This window comes from Zonotrichia albicollis, chromosome 2, assembly GCF_047830755.1.
Source record: "Zonotrichia albicollis isolate bZonAlb1 chromosome 2, bZonAlb1.hap1, whole genome shotgun sequence".
Taxonomy (NCBI): Eukaryota; Metazoa; Chordata; class Aves; order Passeriformes; family Passerellidae; genus Zonotrichia; species Zonotrichia albicollis.
In genome coordinates, this window is record NC_133820.1 from 53,333,791 (window position 1) to 53,355,420 (window position 21,630).

The 21,630-nt window shown below is 37.1% G+C and overlaps 1 protein-coding gene across 1 annotated transcript in view; it reads right to left on the bottom strand.

Moving 5' to 3' along the window:
• Positions 1 to 7,343: 7,343 nt before the first annotated feature.
• The window catches only part of TRPC6 (transient receptor potential cation channel subfamily C member 6), a 79,450-nt gene continuing 65,163 nt past the window's right edge, over positions 7,344 to 21,630 (bottom strand). Inside the window, exons 8-12 of the mRNA XM_005482594.4 lie at positions 21,032 to 21,227; positions 19,652 to 19,855; positions 13,672 to 13,755; positions 11,192 to 11,267; positions 7,344 to 10,416 (exon numbers count right to left, since the gene is read on the bottom strand). Of these exons, the coding sequence (XP_005482651.2) occupies positions 10,265 to 10,416; positions 11,192 to 11,267; positions 13,672 to 13,755; positions 19,652 to 19,855; positions 21,032 to 21,227 (712 nt within the window). The 3' untranslated portion in view covers positions 7,344 to 10,264. The remainder of the gene's footprint in view (positions 10,417 to 11,191; positions 11,268 to 13,671; positions 13,756 to 19,651; positions 19,856 to 21,031; positions 21,228 to 21,630) is intronic.

The window sequence follows — 21,630 nt, forward strand, 5'->3', positions numbered from 1 at the left end:
GCTCCACTCACACTGCATTTTCCCATATGCATTTTCCCATATTCCCAAAGCACGTGCACTGAGAGGCTCTGGGCATCACTGCTGCCCTTAGATGGCTGCAATATTTGCACTTGTATAGCTGATGAGGCCTTACTGTATCTGATTTATAGGCTTTCAGACCAATCTGATTGCCCTGAGGAAGCCATATGAAGTCAAATGACAATGCTGTGGGCACTACAAGAGTGACCTCAGGCCAGGAGAACACCACATTCCTACATCAGCTCCACATGCTCTTTAGCTTGGAATAATCTTGACCCAATTTTGAAGGTGTGCCTGGGCCCAGTCAGCCTCCAGGTCAGGCTTGTTCTGAACACTTCCATCCAAACCATCTCAGGTTTCAGGTTTCAGCTGGCATTAAGGCCATGCTTGGCAGGCAGGTCACAGGCAAATGCCAGGGAGATGGAGCTCATGGCTGCAGAGGTGGAGAGAGCCACCAGACCACCAGGGGCTCATGTGTTTTATTTATTGTGATGCCCAAACAGAACATCCATTGCATTCAACTGCTATTACAGCCTGAGGGTGCAGGTAAAATATGAACTGGGATATAGGGCTTGAATTTTATTGGGCTGCAACCTGCTGAAGGGGATTTATCCATATTACAGCAGCTTACAGCCATTTGTAGTGCTGATGATAACTTCTCCCAGCAGAAACTGGGCTTTTAAGGTCTGTTTGTAATACTCAAATCCTGTTATAAGGTAAACAAGAAATAAGGACAGTGGTTCTGACTTCCAGAATTTGGTTTGCTCAGACAAGGGCATTTCTTTTTTGTTTCCTCCTGGTTTTGTAGAAAGATTTCTGAAAACCTGATGCAGTAAATTCAATTAGTCATAACTTAATAAACGTACTGCAGAAAGATAGGTAGTTTTTATTATAATCATTACTGAATGAATTCATCTATTTCCTAATTATTAATTCAAACCTCTGGCCACAGTATAGAGTTTATGTTTGCCAAGGCACTGCTGTGGGAAAGTATTTTTTTCAAGCTCACTTGGAAGTGTTATTAAGAAAAAGGGTAGAAGGAATTAGGAAATAATGTTGGAAAATAAAACGTTGTTAAAATATTCGCTTTATTGGAAAGAGGAGGATACTTCATGCATTTACATTAAGTATATATAACCTGTATAGACAGTATATATATATAAAAATATATATATATATATATATATGTGTGTGTCCGGTTTTCGGCTGTTTGAAGGGCCTGGAAAGGCCCGGAGTGGCCTTGGGGCAGCCCGCATATCAAAGAACGAGAAGAGGCTTCAGTTCTTCTTTCGGTCTTTATGTTTATTAATTGTTTATCTAAAAGATTTTCTTTCGGCCCGACAGAGGTCTGCTCAGCAGTCAGCCATGAGCACACTGTGTCCGCCCTCCGGACAGCCACCTATCTTTATACCCATGGTTACGTGTACAATATTTATCATTTTTCCCCAATACCATTTATTCTTATTGCCCGGTGCACTTTTAGTAATGACCAATCCTAAAGTGCCACCATCACCATAGAAGATGGAGGAGAAGAAGAAGAAGAAGAAGGACAGGACACGCCCCAATTCCTCCATCTTACTTCTCTAAACCCCCCTGTACATAAATCCTAAACCCTGTGTCTCACTCTCTAATTAACTAATCCCTTCACCATTCACCCCGGTGAAGTCCTCCTATCCTCATACAGGTGTCGTCTCCTGTGTAGGGTCAAAGTCCAGCCACCAGACACTTCTGGCAACATTCCAGGACTCCCGAGCCCCCCAAGGGTGGTCTCGGTGGCTCGGCACCTCAGGACTGAGATGCTGAGATCCCACATATATGTATAGCCAGTTAAGACATTTACAGGGGTAGACTTAGCAGAAGGCAGAGTTTAATGGGACTGCTGCAGACAGTAAGTGCGCAGCAAGAGGGAATGTAGTTGTCATAGACTGAAGAAAATGTGGCTGATATACTTCTGGGCTATAGCAAACTTTCTCATTGATCCAGAGAGTAGTTACATTTATTTTGAATAGCACTACAAAAAAAGGCATTGTTGCAACTCAGCTAAGTTGATGAGAAGTTGCCGATGCTTTCTTTTCCTGCTGTCCACAGGAGGACACCCCCTACCAGTGGGCAGCTTTTTGTCAAGGAAATAATTATGTGTTCAACTCTCCTAGAATTTCCTGCAGACTACAAACCTCAGGAGTTGCTAGAAGCTGTTTTTCAGACAGTCATTGGAACTATTCTTAGATTTTTACAATTTTTGAGCCTAGAAACTATCAGTAGTCACTGAACTTTCTCATTAGAGATTCCAGGCAGGTTCTTGCAGGGCTCTGGGAGCCTACCCACAGTCCTGCAGGGACTTCAATCTAACTCAATCCCCATTGTTACAGCTCCCTCTTGCTCCTCCTTACCTACCAAGTCACCTGAACTAAGAAGCACCTGAGGTTTCATTTGCAGACTAACCTTTCCAGCTTGTTTTCACCTTTGCTATTAGACAGAGTTTACTTTAGACAAGAAACTAAAGGCCTGTATCATGCAGAAAAGGGTGCATACAAATATTTTTCAGTCCCATTATAAAGTTAATTAAAATTGTTTAGGTGTACAGGAAGGAAAATTCACTCTAAGTCATTGGAATGGATTAATTTGAGAGTCTCTGCAATGTATCTTGTGAATGCAAACACAACTTCCAGGAATTCCAGGTTCTCTTTGCTATAGTCTATTAAAAAAGATGGATTTCTAATACCATCTGTCATCTTCTGATCTGCATCCGGGGGTCTGCAGGTACACAGATAACTTTACCTTTTTCTGCATCAACTGATGATATTCATTGTGCATAGAGGAATCCCAGGATGACAAACACTTAGCTAGGAGCTGTTTGCTATACTAGACCACCACCATGAAATTTATAGACATTGAAAATGATGACTTGAAATACATTTATTTTATTTAAAGTTGAATTCCTGCCTAAAACAACTATGTAAACCAATAAACCTAAAAATAAATGGGTAACCTTAATAATTTACTTTTCAAAATAAGTGTTAGATGAAAGGAAGGGATAAGTAAGCAGAAACAGTTTATTGGGAAGAATGTACATGGTGATCTTGCAGTTCCTAAGACTGCTTCCAAATTTTTCAATTTATTTTTTTCCCAGAAGAACTAGAATTATTTGCACCAGAGCTACTGTAGTACAGTGACTGCTGTTCTGAAGCTCAGGTACTCCTCTCTGCATAAAATCAACCAAAAGGAACACATGCATTTGAAGTAATTTCAAGCCTGACAACTGGAGCATCTGTTAAAATAAATTTCCATTCTTTTCAATTATGTGTAACTTTATTGGCCTATCAAGCTCCTAAGGTAACCCCTAAGGACCATGGCATGCCAGCAACCTATGAGATGATGCTGGAGCAGGGAGATGAGGATACCTCACTGGGAACATCAACATGGATCCTGTTCCCTAAACAATCTCCTTCATATTAAATTTTGGCTGGTGACTGGAAAATTCACCCACATTAGATAAAAATATCTCAGTGTTTGCCTAATGCAACAATTAAATTTCAGGTTTAATGAATAAGAATTCTGCAAGCTGTTAAATCTACTGGAATGACTGCACTTTATAGTCTAAAGACAAGTGTTACGGGGGTTAATTTGTAATATTCACAGATTATTTAAAATCTGAGTTTCACAAAAGCACTCTGTTTGAAGCTGTGAAAACTTCTGCAGAGAAAAGCACTTGGCATATTTTTATGTGCAATTGCCAGCAATTCTTGTTAGCTCAATACTCCATGGAGACCTCACTGGTGACCCAATAAGACATTTACACTTTCTCAAGATCTTGAACTACAACAGCTTGGGCCAAGGCTCTGCCTGCATTTAAAGTAAATATGTACCTCTGAAACGACATTCAGAGTTTTCAGAGACTAGGAGGGGAGCCTAGATGTCCTACTGCAATGTGTGCTGTGGATGTTGAATCAGAAGGGACAAAATCTGCAGACGCATGGAACATTCATGAGTGAATACAGGCTATCTTGCAACATTAGAAGACCCCTAGGCACTTTGGGAATGATTTTGTCTTAATTTCTTTCCAGACAGATTATAAGAAATATTTCTTGGTATAGCCAGGGCTGTTTTTTAACACTCTTGATGGTTACTAGGTCAGTGGCCTCCTGCAGGGTAAGAGAAGCCCCCACTTAAGGATTACAGCCACTGATATTGCTGCACCAGGCAGTTTAGTTTCCTTAATAAAGTGTGATGTCCACTTCAGAGGGAAGTAACTCACTGAATTTTAAAATTATTCTGTCAGATTGAAGCACCAAGTCCTTTCGAGAAGAAACAGTTTCTTTTGAGAAACAAAATGAACATGTCAGGAGAGACCACATGGGCTCTAGCACAGCCACATAAAGTAATCTCTTGAATCTTTTTTACTGCCAACAGGATTTCATACCAACCTGATACTGTACCTACCTTACCTTGAGTTCACCAGAAAGATTTGCCCATGCTGCAAGCATTTTTAAAAATTCACTGTGTCACTGATATTTCTGCATTCAAAAGAGGATGATGTGAGTCAGCTCAGAGCCTCAGTTTACCATTAGGAGATGGGGGGGGACTGAATAAATTAGGCTACGGACAGGACAAATTCAGTGAGTGTCTCAATTGGAACTTTTAGAACAGCAGTTCTAAAGAATAAACCCATAGCAGTGCAGTGAAGACATTAACCCATGAAATCCCATGGGTTTTCACTGTTGAAGTTGATTACATCATTGGAGTTCTGCTAAAGTTACACAAAATCTTCTTTGAAAACAATAAAAGTACTCCCTTTGAGAAAGAACTGAAATTTTCTCTTCAATTCATGAAATTACTTATTTGAGCATGTTGACATCTATTAGTATCACTTTCTCTTGGCATAAATGAAGAAGCTGAAGAACAGAGACTTGAGCTGGTTTAACAAGGCTCACAGGAAAATACATTTATTTGTATTTGAGAGTGAGTAGGTTTTGCCTACTAACAAAAAGCTTTTGGACTGTTTGTCACTTTATTTATGCCCTTTTTTCCTTTGCAAACCTACTAGAATATACTTGTTTATAAAGCACAATTAAATATCGGAATGGTATAAAAATGTTCATATATAAAAGGGCATCAAATATTGCTATTAACATTGATAACAATTTATCTGCTACATTTTACTTTGAATGCAATATGAACTGATCTTTTTCAATTACTTTGATTGGAGTTCCATTGGAGCAAAGTGTAAATGTCAAGGAGCTAAAGCACAGAATATTCAAAATCTTAAAACGAAAAACTACGAAAACGCATCTCCTTGGACAGAGAAATCACTGAAAATTTGTACTTTTTGAACCCTACTGCACTGTCATTTGGTGACAAGAACAGAAAGAGGAACAGGAAACATGGCCTCTTGCAAAAATTGAAACAAGAGAATAAATGAAATATTTTGAGGTACTCATGGTAACCAGGGAACAACAGAACAAATTAAACATTTTGAGGTTACTCATACACAAGGGAAGAACAGTGCATGGGATTCCTTGGCCTTCTAAGAGCATGTAGCTTAAGGTACATACCTCAGCCTCGATTAACTTCTCTTTTGAGATGAGCTTCTGAAGCACAAGTAGTTTTCCAAGCACAAACTTTGTGAATTCTATTCTCCACAAGGCAAAATAAAATTTAAGCAGGAACCTAAGTACTTAGATAGATTATTCACACCAAGCAGCTTCCAACAAATTTTAAAAAGCGTTAAATATTTACATGAAAAACTAGCAATTTACACTGTAAGAACAGTTTCTTCTGTTCTGCAAATGAGTACAGTTTCAGATTATGTGGTTTGTAATGTATTAATTACAGTGTTCAGATAGAAATTTCAAGACTGAGGGAAATCTCTAAGAAGCAAATGCAAGATTTTGTTGTACTAAACTGCATTTTGGGACACAGAAGTCATGAGAACATGCTCTTAGTAAATTACAGGATACAGCTGCTATAGCTGAAGTACTGCCAAGATCAAGCTATGGTATTTTAAGCTTTGAAAATATATTATTGAAAATATATGCTCACCCCAATGTACTAGAACATGAGATATAAACTTCTCTTTGTCATAAAGGTCCTGGCTTGGCAGCAAGAATTTAGTTGCCATGTGCTCTGTAACAGAGTTTTTCTCATGTTTATGATAGATTTGGTTAATGGGTGGTTTTGTTTATGCTGACCCACAGCAACACTAATGAAGGAGGAAAAATGAAAATATTGGTGCAGAGCAAAGAAGAACCCAACTCACCCATCATCCCTGGGGAATGGGATGGGTTCTTGGGATGGCAAGTTAGATCCTGCCCCTCTCAGTGACTGTCCCCATCAGTTCAAGCCCTTCCAATGAGATGATCATTTGCGATGGTTCATCGGCCTTGCAGCGTTCATGAGCTGAGTGCTGATTTCTGGCAAGCTGGGACTTCTCACACTTCAATAGAAATGTTGCCAACAGCCAGAGTGGCTTCTTCAGAGTAACAGGAGATAAATAGTCACTTCTACTATATGACTTACCTGGAATACTTGTCTACCTTAAGATGACACAAAATCATAACTTTAACCATTTCTATCCACTGAACACAAAGAAAGACTAGACAAGCTCAGTTGCTTGTCTACATGGCTTTCATCTAAAATCAGATGAATCTGCAGATGTCACTTCTAAAACCAGCAGCATTCATTGGCTTGGCCTGTCTGTGCTCTAAATATGGTGTAATGCAGCAGATTTTCACCTGGAATGTCAGAACTTTAATTTGAAATCCCATAGCTTTTCCTCAGCATCTGTCACTGTAAATCTTGGGTACCTTAGGCTTGTATTGCATGACTGGTCTGTAATAAAATGTGCATTTCTCCATGACATATAAAGCTTTCTCTCAGTATTTAGATGTGATTCTGTTTCATCCAGAATAGTGTGAGAAAACCTTGCATAGACTTTGATTTGGGGATTTTCTTACTCCACTGCTTTCTCTTCAGAAGTTCTCAAGTCCTTCCATACCTTTTAGTGAAATACATTTGGGTGAAACAGGAAGGAGATTCTCTAAGGGATGAAGAAACCTACTCACCATATTTCATAATTCAAGTTTAAGAAATACTCAGGGGAAAAACGTATATAAAGACAACACTTCACAGCAGGTCTGGTTTAGATGTGGAAGCTGCTGCTACAGAAACAGAATTATTTAACTCAAGTAATTAACAAGATTTAAAGACACAATTAAGTAGGTAGCAAGACTATCTTGTTATCCTAATAATTCACAAACAAATATGGAAATACTTTCTGATCAAATTATTGTTTTATTAGAAACCAAAAGGAGAACTATGTAAGGTGAAAATTATGTTACTGCAGATGTTCTGAAACATCTAGCATCAGGCACAGTCACAGGAGACAAAATACATGGCCTTGAGTCTAATTAAGTATGAAAATACTTCTTTGAAATGTTTTTTTTAAATATTAGTGTTGTTCATAAATCCAAGTTTTTTACCGTATCAGTCTTCCAAGCAGGAGCAGCCAAATTTCCAAAGTGAAATACCAAAATGTTCATACAATGGATCACAAAGGCATTTTTAGTTTGGTACATTTAAATTTTTTTTAATCATCATAATATATTTGGTATTGTGCTCATTTAAAATACTACATTGCTTGTCACACTACATTTGGCAATAGACCTCTTCAAATATATTTAACAAGTTGTTCCATGAGTAATAACTACATATAAAATATCTTCAATGATTAAAAAAATCCATATGTATTTTCTTCATGAAATACAATATATACATTATGATCTTATAGTTTTAAGGTACATCAAATTTTGGGTTTAAACAAATTCACAGTGTACATTTTACCTCTGTAATAAAAATCTTCACTTTAAAAGTGCCTGGATCTCAACCTGTGTATATGTATTTCCTCTCTCTGGGTTTATGGAGAGTGAGGGTTACCATCAATGAGCACTACAGCAGATCCAAATTGTGTATTACAATGACCAAAAATTAAGACTTCTGATTACTGAAAGTGAACGCTGGCTGTCCCTGCTACCTCTGATCCCGACCAACAGATTTTCTGAAGAGCTTTCCCCAGATGGAAGATGTGCTTTGAGCAGCATGGCCTCTAACACAGCCCTTTGGTGGGGTTGAATGAACTGCCCACTGTTTCAGAAAACCAGGTCCAAAACAATCAGGTGGAACTTCAACTCAGAGGCCAGTCCTGGCCAAGGGAGATGGCCAGGAACCATCCAGGAGCCAGAACACGGTGAAGTTACCATCACACTGCCTTCCAGCCTAAGGTCACACCAGCTGCCTGTTGAGTCCTGCCACTACCTTTGAATCCTCACTTTCCTCCTTCTCCCTCAGATGAAGAAGCCTTAGAAGTTTCTAAACCCTGAGTTCATTGCACCTGAAGCCCACAGGACACACACTGCTCCCCATACACCATTTGTGGCTAAACTTTCGTGCCAAGTTCTTCCTTCCTCCAAAGCGTGACAAACACTCACAGGGCAAGCTGATCTCAGTCCTCTACCTCCACCTGTCTCCAAGTGATTTCAAAACCCATTCTAATATGTCTTTTTTCCCTGAAAATACACAGTGATTCCATCAATATTTTTTTAAAAAAGAACTATCAATAAAAATCCAGCTGGAAACTAATCTAGACCCAAAAAAATAATCTCCAGCCTGAAAGGGAAAGGCAGAAACATTCTAATACATTCCACAGTAAATAAATTTCACAAAATTAATTTTAAAGCAATTACTGACAAGCCTTTTTAAGTCCTGTTTCATAAAAGTCTTTTACAGGTGTGTTATACACTTGGATGCCATGTTATAATTTTTCACAGCCCTTTCACTAATCTCAAAAAAAAAAAGCTTAAAGAGAAGCAGAGATGCCCAATGTAATATATGTTTATAACACCTCCAGAATTAGTGACTGTCCAAAGAGAGAAACACAAATTACTATATGAACCAAAGGAAAAATTATGGAATGGAATTTATGCTGTTTCTATCTGGAAAGACAGAAACCATCTGACTGTCCTGCATGGACACTGTTACACAACAAACAGCCAGACAGAGCATGGGATAGCTCATCTGCAGTTTAACAGAAAGAGATTTTTAACTATTGCAGTGGGCAGGGTGTTGGAGCTTTCTTTACCACGTGGAGTAAAGATTCTTCATTAAAAGAGTCCTAAAGAATACAGCACAAGAGCTGAGCTGTCACCAGTGGAAAAAAGGACGAGGGATGCAAATCCAGAGAAGAAAAGACTTCATTATTTTTTGCAACAAGATTGTTTTGTTTGCTATCTATGTCTGCAGAAAATTTAATCATTTAAACAGGTTTAACATAGAGAAAGATGGTCCCCCATGCATGACATTCCCAGAATTCAAAGAGAGGTTTGGACCTAGCACTTTGGTATCTTCCACCTCAAATAAAAATGTTGCATTCAAACCCCTAACCTGCAGTTTGGGAGGTTCAGTTCAAGACATAAAAGCTGGAGAACTTGGTAATTCTGAAACAGATTGGAACATCGAGGGTTAATTATTTTGGGTTAAAGAAGGTTTTCTTCTAGCCTCCCAGGCTCAGAAATAGCTTTTCAATAAACTTGGTGAAAAATATTTATTTCTTAATGCACTAACTGTCATTGGAACCTAGGTATCTCAAAGGATAGCCCAGTGCTGACAGGGATCAGTAGGGGAAAATACAACACAGTGCTCTGAGTGTCCTGGTATTTACCTCTACATGGAAACATTCATAGGTTTATTTTCATATCCTACATATTCTTAAGAAAGAGAGTTAGCTTTTTTTCCTTTTCTGGCAAGTTGAGAATGCTGGAAAAGTTAAATAGCTATATATATATATATATATATATATAAAAGCCCGGACTTTTCTCTTTTGCTTCACTAAAATACATGTAAAAATGGTTACAAAGGGAAAGTTGCAAAAAACAAACAGTTAACATAGGAAAAGTTTTGATCTATGCTTTTAATCTTTCTGAGCTCATCAACATTCCACTGGAATTCTAGACAGTAAATTGAGTACTTAAATTATCTCAGATCAACAATTCTTTAGCAGGTAAGGAATAAATATCTTTACTGAAGTGGTATGGTCTCCCTACTGTAGACCTAGAGGATTTGCCACTGTGTTCTTTCAACAGAACTGGAATAATTTAATTTCTGAAACTTTTTTAGAAATGTGAGCTAGACTTGAGGAAAACAGAAATATGGCTTTAAGTGAATTGTTAACATTCTGTTGCATATCTTATTTTGGTTATCTCTTGCTTTCTTCTTCCTTAGAGTCAAGTGACAGTTTTTCCCCAAGTTTCCTTATAAGTTCTGCCAGATCTTCAGAATTCTGAGATTTTTCCTCAAGGAGTTCATACCGGAGACTTGAGATGTCCTGTTTAATTTCCTTCAATTCACCTGTAACAGATTTTAAAGGATCACAATATTAACAAAGAAAAAAACAGCATACCCAAATATCTCAAAATTATGTTTTTTTCCTGTATTTCTTTGTTGAAACAGAAGAAGTAGATATTCTGCTGCCCATTGGTGAATCATAGGATATTCTGAGTTGGAAGGGACCCACAATGACCATTGAGTCCAGATTTAAGTGAATGGTCCAAGTGGGGATTAAACCCAAAATCTTGTTGTTATTAGCACCATGCTCTGACCAGCTGAGCTAACCTCAGTGGAATGGTGTCTTGGGGATAGGAACATGAAGGTGCAGTTCAGGAATCAAACAAATTTGAAAGCAAAAGTGTGAGACACCATGAGTTCACAAAACTCACATGATCTGTTTGATGGAGAATGCTGTTCTGCTGCAAGAGAGATCACAGAATCACAGTCACAGAATCATTTAGGTTGGAAAAGACCTCTAAAATCACTGAATCCAATCATTAACCCATCACTGCCCAGACCACCAGATCTTTAAAGAACCATATGATCTTGAAGGGCCCTTCCAAACCAAACTATTCTATGATTCTATTATTTCTAAATGTAGCAACACATTTTAACACTTGTCAGATCAGTGACAGTTTCTGATGGGAGAGGAGAGACATAAATCCCATCTCTTCAACAGCATGTTAATTTTACCTCTTGCACTTGTAAAGATGTGAAGTGGATTAAGTATTTTGGAAATATATAATCACTTCAGTTTGATTCTCTGATGAAACACACAATTCATCAACATACTCACCTTCATTGACTTCATCACTTTCCTTATCGATCTGAGCTTTCAACACGTATCTTTTAATAAGACGCTTCATTATTTTCTGCAGAGAAGAAACAAAGAAAGGAAAGGAGAGTTTTCTTAGTTGGACTAGTATTGTTATGACATTTCAAAGTAAGAGCTCTTGTCCTGATTTCAGCTGGGACAGAGTTCATATTCCTTTCAGTAGCTTGTACAGTGTGAGTTTGGGTTTAGTATGAGAGTAGTGTTGATAACACACTGGTCTTTTGGTTGCTTTTGAGCAGTGATTACCCAAAGGCAAGGACTCTTCAATGCCTCGTGCTCTGTTGCTGAGCAGGGGCACAGGAAGCTGGCAGGGAGAATGGTTGGGACAGCTGAACCAAGCTGGCCAGAGGAATATTTCATACTGCAGAGCATCATGCTCAGTATAGAAACTGGGGGGGCTGGGCCTTGAGGGGTGATCACTGCTCCTTTATGTCTTCTCATTACTACCATTACTACTACTTTTTTTTTCCTTTATTTAAATTAGTGAAGTATCATTATCTGAACTCACAGGTTTTACCTTTTATGATTCTCCTCATCCCATGAACTTGGAAGGCGCAGTGTGGGGGCAGTGAGTAAGCAACTGTGTGGTACTCAGTTGACACACAGGTTAAATTATGACACCTCTGTTACCTTCTATTGCATTCTGATACTTCAGTGTAGAACTTGACAAGTTAAAGAAACTTAATGCAAATATCTCTGCTTTCATCTACAGGTGATATTTAACCTTCATGATTCTGCATATATATATATATATATATATATATATATTTGAAAGTTAGAGAACTAAAGATAATCTTATGAATGCTGTAATTCATAAGCTTTAACCTACTACTGGAGGCTGTAAGAGCTACTAATACAGTTGCATCTTTGATCTCCAAGTAGATGAAGCCATCTGGCCTTTATTGCCACCCAAAGATGATAATGACCCTGCTTAGCATTGCTAGTTGCTAAATCCTTTAGTTGTTAGTTTATTTGAACCTATTTTGATATATTTGCTAAGTTATGTTTTCCCAGTGTAGGGCTTGCTTAGAGAAAATGGGATCCAAAATTCTAAGTCATTTAAGTGTCTCAGCTGGGACTCATCTAACCAAAGACAGATACTTTCTAAGGTAAATATATGTATTATTTCCTTCTATGGATAAAATGAGCAAACCTGAGATCACAGCTCATCTGAGACAACTAAAACTGATGAAATAGCTTATATCATAAGAATGACCAACCTCTCTGCTAATAATAAGGGGAATCCAGGCCAGCAAATTTATTGTAAATTTTACCTTTCCAGGAAAAAAAAGAATTCTGGCCCTGATTCTCCCAACAGTTCAAATTACTTAAAAAAGAACAAGGTATCCAAGTACGTTTTAGGATATGTATTTCTGCCTTTGAGTTTAATATTTTCATAGGGTGTAGTCCATGACAACGTAGTACTTTTTCTTTTCCAGTTTAAGATAGAAAACATTCATAGATTTATATTTCTACTTTTGTCTCCACAATAATAAAGCTGGTTTTGAGGTGAGTCATGCCAGATTAGTGGTCCCAGGCCATCACCGTGGTCACGCCTGCAAGGTCAGCAGCTGTACTGTTTATTATAATGATCCAAGAATCTTTCAAATACAAAGCCACACTACATGTTTATGGCATAGATTTTTAATCTTAGTACCTACCCCTGCATCATAATGAAATTGGCTGTGAAAAAGTGAGGGAGTTTTGGAACAGACTCCTGTAGACACTGCATAACATAAAAGTGGAGCGGAGCTAGCCTGCCCAAGGGAAAATCTCTCTTGTCATCAATAAAGTATACTCATTTTCTGTACCTTTTTTCATTCAGATTGTCTTTTTATATTACCCAGGCAGCTCTTGTTTCTTCCCTTCCACCCACTTTGCAGTATTACAAGAAGGAAAGAAGCAGTCTCTGGACCAGAATAGCTGAGATTTATGAGGACTGTTGCGGGTCTCTTTATACTTAACTGCACAAAGGCTCACTGCAGTTGTTTAGGAGGCAAAGGAAAACCAGACTGCATTGATAGGAAAAAGGCTGACAGATACTCGCAGTGCTTGAGGCATTTGTATGTAGAGATGTGCCACAATAAGCTGATCTGCTTCAGCAAATGGAATGGAAAGACTTGGGGTTTATTTCTGGATTTCTCAGTTCACAATGTGCAGTTGAGGACTCAACTCTAAAATTAAGAACATTTTTCTAATATAAATAACATTTTCTATCGTAAATAAATTGCACTCTAAGGGTGCCATTTAAGAAACAAAGAGGAGTGAAAAACATCCTCAAATTGTACTGCAAATACCTAAACCATTTCATTTATTTCTGAAATATACAAGGTATGTGGATTTATCCTTGACTCATGTTACTTAGCACAAATTCAAAACTGTCCTCATGCCATCAGTCTGCCAGTTCTACTACTTCTTGATTTTATTTAACTGTTTTTTACCTTGTATTGTCTTGGAGGATTGTTTAAACTGTTCAAGTGAATTTCATCTGAGCTTCTTATACTCGATTGCTTCCTTTGATCAAGCTGAAACAGAAACATTATTTATAGTACAAAATAAATAGAAGATCAATATGCATATTTCATGTATTTATCCTATGACAGAAAACCTAAGGCATCACAAAATGGTGAACTGGGACTCAAGCTGAATGACTGGGCTGCAGTAACAGTGAACAGAAACCGCAAAACCAAATGATATTGCTTTAGATAAAAAGCGGGGCCAGTTCAACAAATAGCAGTGCAAAAAATATAGTGGATCTGGATGAGGAATAAGTGGGACTGCTACTAAAAATTCAGTTCCCTGAAATTATACATGGTCCAACCAAATTTTTACTCTTTCAAAGGATGGGACCATCAGAGCAGAGTCTCAAATCCCATGGGATGTTTTGTACTTCCATTGAACCTCTCTATGTTGTGCCCTAATATATCAAGCATCTACTGATAAGCAGACTGGGGCACTTTGAAGCCTGTTAAATATCTGTGGGATATGCTGGGATACAATTTGTTGACAAAAATGGGGCGGGATTTGCTGCTTACAGAGCTGTACACCGGGAATAATTTAAATACTATTAGATTTTGTTCCGCATTCCATAGAATCACAGAATGGTTTGTGTTGGAAGGGACATCTAAAACCAGGTAGTGCAATGCCCCTGCCATTGACAGGGACACCTTCTATTAGATCAGTCTTGTATTTTGATACAAAAATTGATTAAATTTGATACAAAAATTGATTAAATCTATTGGTAAAATATGTTCATTAGCAATCAATATAAAGTGTACACTGAATTTGAGAATTTTTGGTTCTTCAGAAAGATTGACAGATCTATTTGCCCATAGTTTTTAAAAAAAACTATGGTTAATCTATTTAGTCAATGTTTAGTTGACTAAGCAAAAGTAATTATAAAAGATAAATAATGTAAAATATATAAACCAATTAATATTTCTCTTATATATTAATCTACATGTGGACAGGCATGTATAAAATTACTATTTTCTCATGCTTGAATACAGCTACTTCAGATATTTTGAATATATCTTAAAAAGCATAACCTTATCAAAATGTTTTACCTTAAACTAGGTATCTGATTTATAATAAAAAATAATGACTACTGAGTTTACACAATCACTACAAAATCACTATGTTTTTCAGGATTTTAGAACTAATTATACTTTCTTGGGCCTCATCTACAATACTGGGTTAAAAGAGAAAAACAATCTTCCTGCTATTTCAGCTCTTGGATTTCTCATGCACCATTTTTTGAAAAAGGGTAAGATCACGCTTCCTCTGCAGCAGCAGAGGGAAGTTGCCTTGGGTATTTATATGTATTTTATTTCATATTTTAAAAGCAAAGTGTCACGCTGGCTACCAGTTTAAAACTTATGTTACATTGTTTCACCTCAGAAGTTAATCTGCTGCTCAATTACAATTTGATTTTCACTTGAAATAGCAAAGTTGGTAATGTGTGGTGACACGAGTTATGACACTGCAAACTTGTAAAACCAGGCACACTGTAATGTAATACCTTCACCCTCCAGCACAGTTTTTAGGATAATAATTTACTTTTAATTAGCCATCTTGAAAGTTGGCAGGTAAATCAGAAGTGTGACACTTTAGATCTTATGTGTACCAGCAACAGGACACAAGATCCACTGTAAATTGCTGAATGACCACTTGGTGGCAGAGACTGCCAAGATTTCATCATCACATTTAACATTTTTAAACTCTCTTTTTTCTTTCTCCAAATTTAGTACTAGAGCGCACTCAACCTGTCACATTGGTGATTGACCTAGAATCCTTATTTTTAAGTTACCATTTATTGAATGTGAGTAACAAGAGAGGAAATTATGTAAATTAAATAAAACAATTATATAAATCCCGACCAAAATAACTCTTCTTCTAGAGTGGGGGGTGAAATATGAAATGCAGGATATATGGATCATTGTTTTTTGAAAACATCTTCATCTTTATACTTGCCTCTTATTTCATTATTCTCTTGTATTACTTAAAATTCAATTCAATCAGAATAGTAATGAAATTGTTACAGCTGGTTTCTTCAGCACTTTATTAATGTCTTAAATCAGAAACTGCTGTCACCTTGCAATTCCAAAAAATTGTTCTTTCTTGGATCAAAAAGGAGGGTTCCCAGAAAGTGACTCAGTTTGTGCTCCTATAAGCAGATGTCACTCATGAAAATTTCAGAAATACTGTTTTACACTAGGAAAGTTAAAGGTAACATATTTTTCTTGTTTGAGTGAGGGCTTAAAGCTACTTCAATAAATAGCTGTCCCTTACTACTTTTCTGAAGGGCCATGTTTAATGAACAAAATTTAAATATATTATCTCTCACTGCTGATTTTTAGCTCAGGAAGATGAACAAGTTCTGTGACACTTGAGCAATAAATTTTCTCAATCTCAAGGCAATTTTAAAATTTAGAACAGTAGTCAAAGTAGGTTTTTTAAAAAAACCTCTCCTTTTCCTTAATTTCTTTTTATTAGTTTGAGTTTCTCATTCGATATTTAAAATGCCAATTCTAGCCTGAAAAAAACGGATCTATGGATTTTAATCAACAGCTTGAAAGAAAACATATTCACAGTCTTCAGTATTGCATTTAGATATGTCTCAGGAAATTAATTTCTGGTGTACTATACTTTGAACACAGCTATGTAAATTACTTGCTGTTTAGCACTGACAGCATCTGGCTTCGTTTTCTGCTAGCAATGATCAGGGCAGAGCTGGAGCTAGGAGTAGCATTTCCTTCCTTCCCACCCTAATTCTTGTCTTCCCACTCACTCTGAAGCTGCAGCAGCTTTTGCAGAGAGAAGATGCAGGCTCTGCAGCAGAACAACCCACAGGCTGGGTCTGGATCAGTGAACTCTGATTAACTCTGATTAGTCTGTGTTAACATTGCTGGGCACTGCAGTGCAATGTCTCCCACCAGCAGACTTTCACTGTCCTCCCAGGTAAGACTCACACCAGAACAACCTTCTGTCTTCCTAGGCACAGTCTGGAAACTGGAATGGCTTGGGGACAAGAGGTTTCCTACTGGTGTGAGGAAAACTACCTGAATAGGGGCAAGCCATTCCTGAACTGGCCTCAATACCCAGATAAGCCACCCAAGTTATACTAGCACAAACACAGCCCTCAAGTCTTGGGTCTGGTCTTGCCAAATCTTTCTTTATCTTTCCACAGCTCATTTTATTTATACTATAAATATACCTGCACAGGTAGCTCCTTGCTCAGCAGTCATAGCAGCATCAACCCACTCAGCACTAAGGGAATCAAAAGTCAAAATCCCAAAAGCCTGAGAGTGCCCTTGAGAAGATGCCATGACAGCCTCAACAATAATGAATTGCCAACAGTGGATCAAAAGGTAACACAAACCACTTTAGCTACTTCTTGGAAGTGCACAGGATGGCAATAGATTCAGATAAATTCAACATGTAGAAGCCCAAAAGGTAGGTGAAAATGTAATTATCTGCCACTATCTGCTGCAAAACCTGAGAAATTAATAAATACAACTCAGACACTATGTTTTTCAATGTAAAATTTTGATTTTTTAAATTTTATTTGCATTTTTATAGCTGCTTTGGCAGCAGAGTATGCACATTTCATTTAGGATTAGTTATACTAAAATCTGAACTGAGTGTAAAAGCATTAATATTTGAAGACCTAAAATTAATTCAGGGCTAGGAAAAAATTGGATAAACAATGTTTGCATCCCTACAGCTCTCTTTCAGAGGGACTGCTGTAAAAGCTGACAAATCTGCTACTATTTTATGTAGAACTGATTAATATTACACTATGCACCTTTCCTTGAAACATGCTAGAAAACATGAATTGCTAGGTTTGAATGGAATGATAAAAATACATCTTCTTTCCTTAGTCTGTATAAATGGGACGTTTAAGAATACCTGTTTTATGGGAACATAAATTTCATGCTAGAAAGTCATTAACACAAGCTTATAGCCTACTTATGTGCTTTTCAAATTTACAGAGTAAGTGAGTTAGAAAAGAACCATTTGTTTTTTTCCACCACCACTCAATTTTAAGTTTATATGCATCTCCTCAAATGCGCAATATTTTAGTGATGACTTTATCACTCACAGAGGTTTTCAAATCGGGTTGCATCATGCAGCTTTGAAGAAAAGTTTTGCAAATGTCAGATTCACTAAAAACCTGAGCAAATGCATGTGTCACTTCTGTTAGGTCCTAAATACATTAGGATTAGATTTTCCAAACAAAATGAAGTGAGATCTGTGAAACACTAGAAAAATTACTGGTAATAGAGATGAGACACTTCAACTTAATAGCAATTTTGACTTAGGTAACAGTGTTTGTAATACAATATCTACATTTGTTTTCATAAACTGTATAAACTTACCCAGAGGCACAGGATTTTTCCCTAAAAGTTCATTTTTTCTTTCTAGGATTGTGAGCACTTTTTCCTTTTTTACTCTTCAACTAATAAGTGTGAAAAATGTGCTGGTCACACTGGTGACAGAGAACAGACAGATGCATGTAAATTCTTTACTGGTCCCCAGACTAAGGACTAATGCCTCTTGACAACAAATTCAAGAACTCTTAACCTTGAACAGGCCTCTGCTCATACCACAGCCCATTTTAACAAAGATTCTTCCATACTTAAAATTCCATTGAAAAAATTCTGTTTTCCCACCAGGACAAATTCTTTCTTTTTTTTTTTTTTTTCTGTATGTTAGCATATGCTACTTTCTACTTACTACATCTGGTCAGCTGCCTTGGATAACTCTTCCCTAAAATGTTACAATAGTGCTAGAATAGTGCCAGGCTTTACATTTCCAATGCGACCTAACATTCCATGTTTTTCTCAAGCAATTGAAATGATCTATACCAAGATAGTGCAGGAAAAATACACCTGCTACAAACTAAGCAAATCCAATGCATCAACTCAAGTGCTTTTTACTGAAGCTGTGTAAGTAAAACTGGTAACAAAATATTTTACAATAAAAGCAAAGGGCATTTTCAGTGGAAGCAGAGACAGGGTGCCAAGCGGGGACTTTGGAGATTGCCCATGCATGTGAGGGTGGCATTAGGAAAGACAAAGGTTGCCTTAAGCTGACATTTGCATGAGCAGTAAGAAATACTGCTACAACAGCAACATAAGGCAGCACAAGGAAAATGCAGGCCTGTTGGCAGTGGGGAAAGGGATTTAAGTGACAGCTGGATGAAGGCAAGAATGAGGGACTTGATGCCTTTTTTGCCTCAGGTTTCATCAACAGTTTCTCAGACCTCTGTGCTCAGTGAAGGAGTTCGAGGAGACAGGAAAAACTTGAAACAGGCAAATCCGGAGTGCTACATCCACAGGTGCATCTGAGAGAGCAGATGCACCCCTTGTAAATATGCTATCATCTCTGAAAGACCACGGGTATTGGGAGAGGTCCCCAAAGGCTGGAGAACAGCAAATGTCAGATTCATCTTCAAAAAAGGTCAAAATTATGATTCGAGAAACCCTGGGCCACTCAGCTTCCCTTCAGTAACTGGCAAAATAACGCAATGAAAAATGAAACTTCTTGGAGCGTATGCAAGAACAGATGGTGACTGGAAAAAGCAGGTGTGTATTTATGAAAAGTAAAATCTGTCTGACCATCTAGATGGTATTCTGAGATAAAGTGACTTGCAGATAAGAGGAAAGCAGGAGATATCATTAGACCTGAAAGCAGGGATTGTAATTATTCTATTCTATTCTATTCTATTCTATTCTATTCTATTCTATTCTATTCTATTCTATTCTATTCTGTTCTACTCTCCCATGTTAGTGACTGATTCAGTATGAATTAAGTATGTTGAGAAATTCATTAATAAAGCAGGGCAATAATAAAAATAAAGTTAAAATTGGCTTTATCTTCTAAAATTAGCAGTCAGTATATACAAGAAAAAAGTACCTTATTCATCTCTGCATCTTCCTGAAAGCTTTTCTTTTGGCACAAAAATGGTTTAGAAATACATTTTTTGATTCTGATTAGTAGATACAGCAAAGATTTTGGGCTTGGCACTAAGTTGAAGGGTACTGGAAGAGTTCTCCCTTCTTCAAAGTAAGAAAACCAAAGTTTAGCCCTTGCAAATTTCCATTCTACATCAGCATCATCCTGTAAAACAGAAACACAGCTGTTAAGACACGGTTAATACCACTCTGACTATTGAAGATGCTCTAGCTAAACTTCAAGTGTGTTTTAAGTGTTAATTGGCTGAAGTAAATCTCAAACAGATCAAGATTTATGAAAACCAAAATTTCAGTGAATGGAACTGTTCTTCTTAATCCATTTAAAATAATGCAATTGCAGAAGAACAGAATGGATTTAATTTAAATGTTGTTTATTCCAGAGTAAGTGCTAATAGTCTGTGATACAGGACCACAATGACAGACTCCATTACTAATCTGTAGACTCTATTACTTTAAATATGAACTTAAAAAAGATGAGGTGATTCTTACCTAATTCCTTCAATTTTCTGAAATACATGATTAAACTAGATATACTATCATCATCATGGCTTATGTTTATCTTTTATGATCACCAAAACACTCACCTTATTTCCCCCAGTAAAGTTTAGGAGGGTTTTCCTTTCAGCAGAAAGGACTGACATCAGTTCAAGGTCATGACTCAATATTGCTGCACCTGTTTTAACAGGCTGTTTTGTCCACTCACTCATATTTTTAATGCTCCAAAGCTGACAGATTTGCCCTGTGGCCTCCTGATCCAGAAGAATGTGAACATCCCTAGAGAATGTGTTGCTCTTGCTCTAGCTTGACAATGCTACAGGCCCCAGTCAGAGTCCAGAATGTGGGACCAAAGTGGAGTCAAACCTGAGTTTGATGCTTTGGCAAGAGCAACCCCTAGGAAAGTCTGGGACGGCCCAGCTCCTGGAGATCTGCTTACTTTCTTCCTAAACAGTGATAATGATTTAGCCTTCTGTTTTCCACGGAATGCAAAAGGTCATGCTGGATTTCAGCAAGTAATTACAAATAAGGCAAATGAAAGATTCACAAAGTCACACCATGTAGCCCATACTCTTCAGGAACATAACACAATTCACCAGTAGTTTCTTATTCCAGTCTGGTTCTTACTATTGCAAGCACATGCAGCCAAGCAATTGACAGGTATTTTATAATAAAAATGAACAGTGGCATTAATAATTTCTTCTGAATTTTTCCAAAAGCTTATGTGGTACTTGTCTTGATGTCAACAAGAAAATTTTCCAGGAGCCAGAGACAATTAGTTGTAACAGTAAATAGGTTGATATTTCATAATAAATTGACTTTTTACCTCAATTTCCTGGAATGAACTGTTGATCATTGCGATAAGCATGTTCAGTAAGACGATGACCATGGTAACATTATAGACTCCATAGAGAACATAACCAATATTTTCAATAAATTTGTGTTTATAATTGATAACAACTGATTTCACTTCTGAGAGTCCAAATATAGCCCAGAACAATGTTTTGAAGCTTTCTTCAACACTAAAAGGAGAAATTGGACACATGCATATGTTATTGAAGAAAAGCTGTATATTCTTATTGTAGAAATTGCCAGTTATCAATTTTATACAGTGTACAAATATTTCCATTACCATAATGTTGAACTCCACCTCTGTACACAAAAGTAGACTATCTAATTTCATGGGTACAGGCTGTTTCGTAACACAAAATTCTTAACAGAACTAACAATAAAACTAACTATAATTCCTAACTAACTAACAATAAATAACTAATAGTTCCTAATAACTAACAAAATAACAAGTTTTAGGAATCATATATCCATTCTCGAAAGAATATTACAATGATTCATTTGTTAACTACTTTAATCTACATACTACAAGCTTGCTGTTAATATGAAAATAAATTTTAAAAATAATTAACTTGT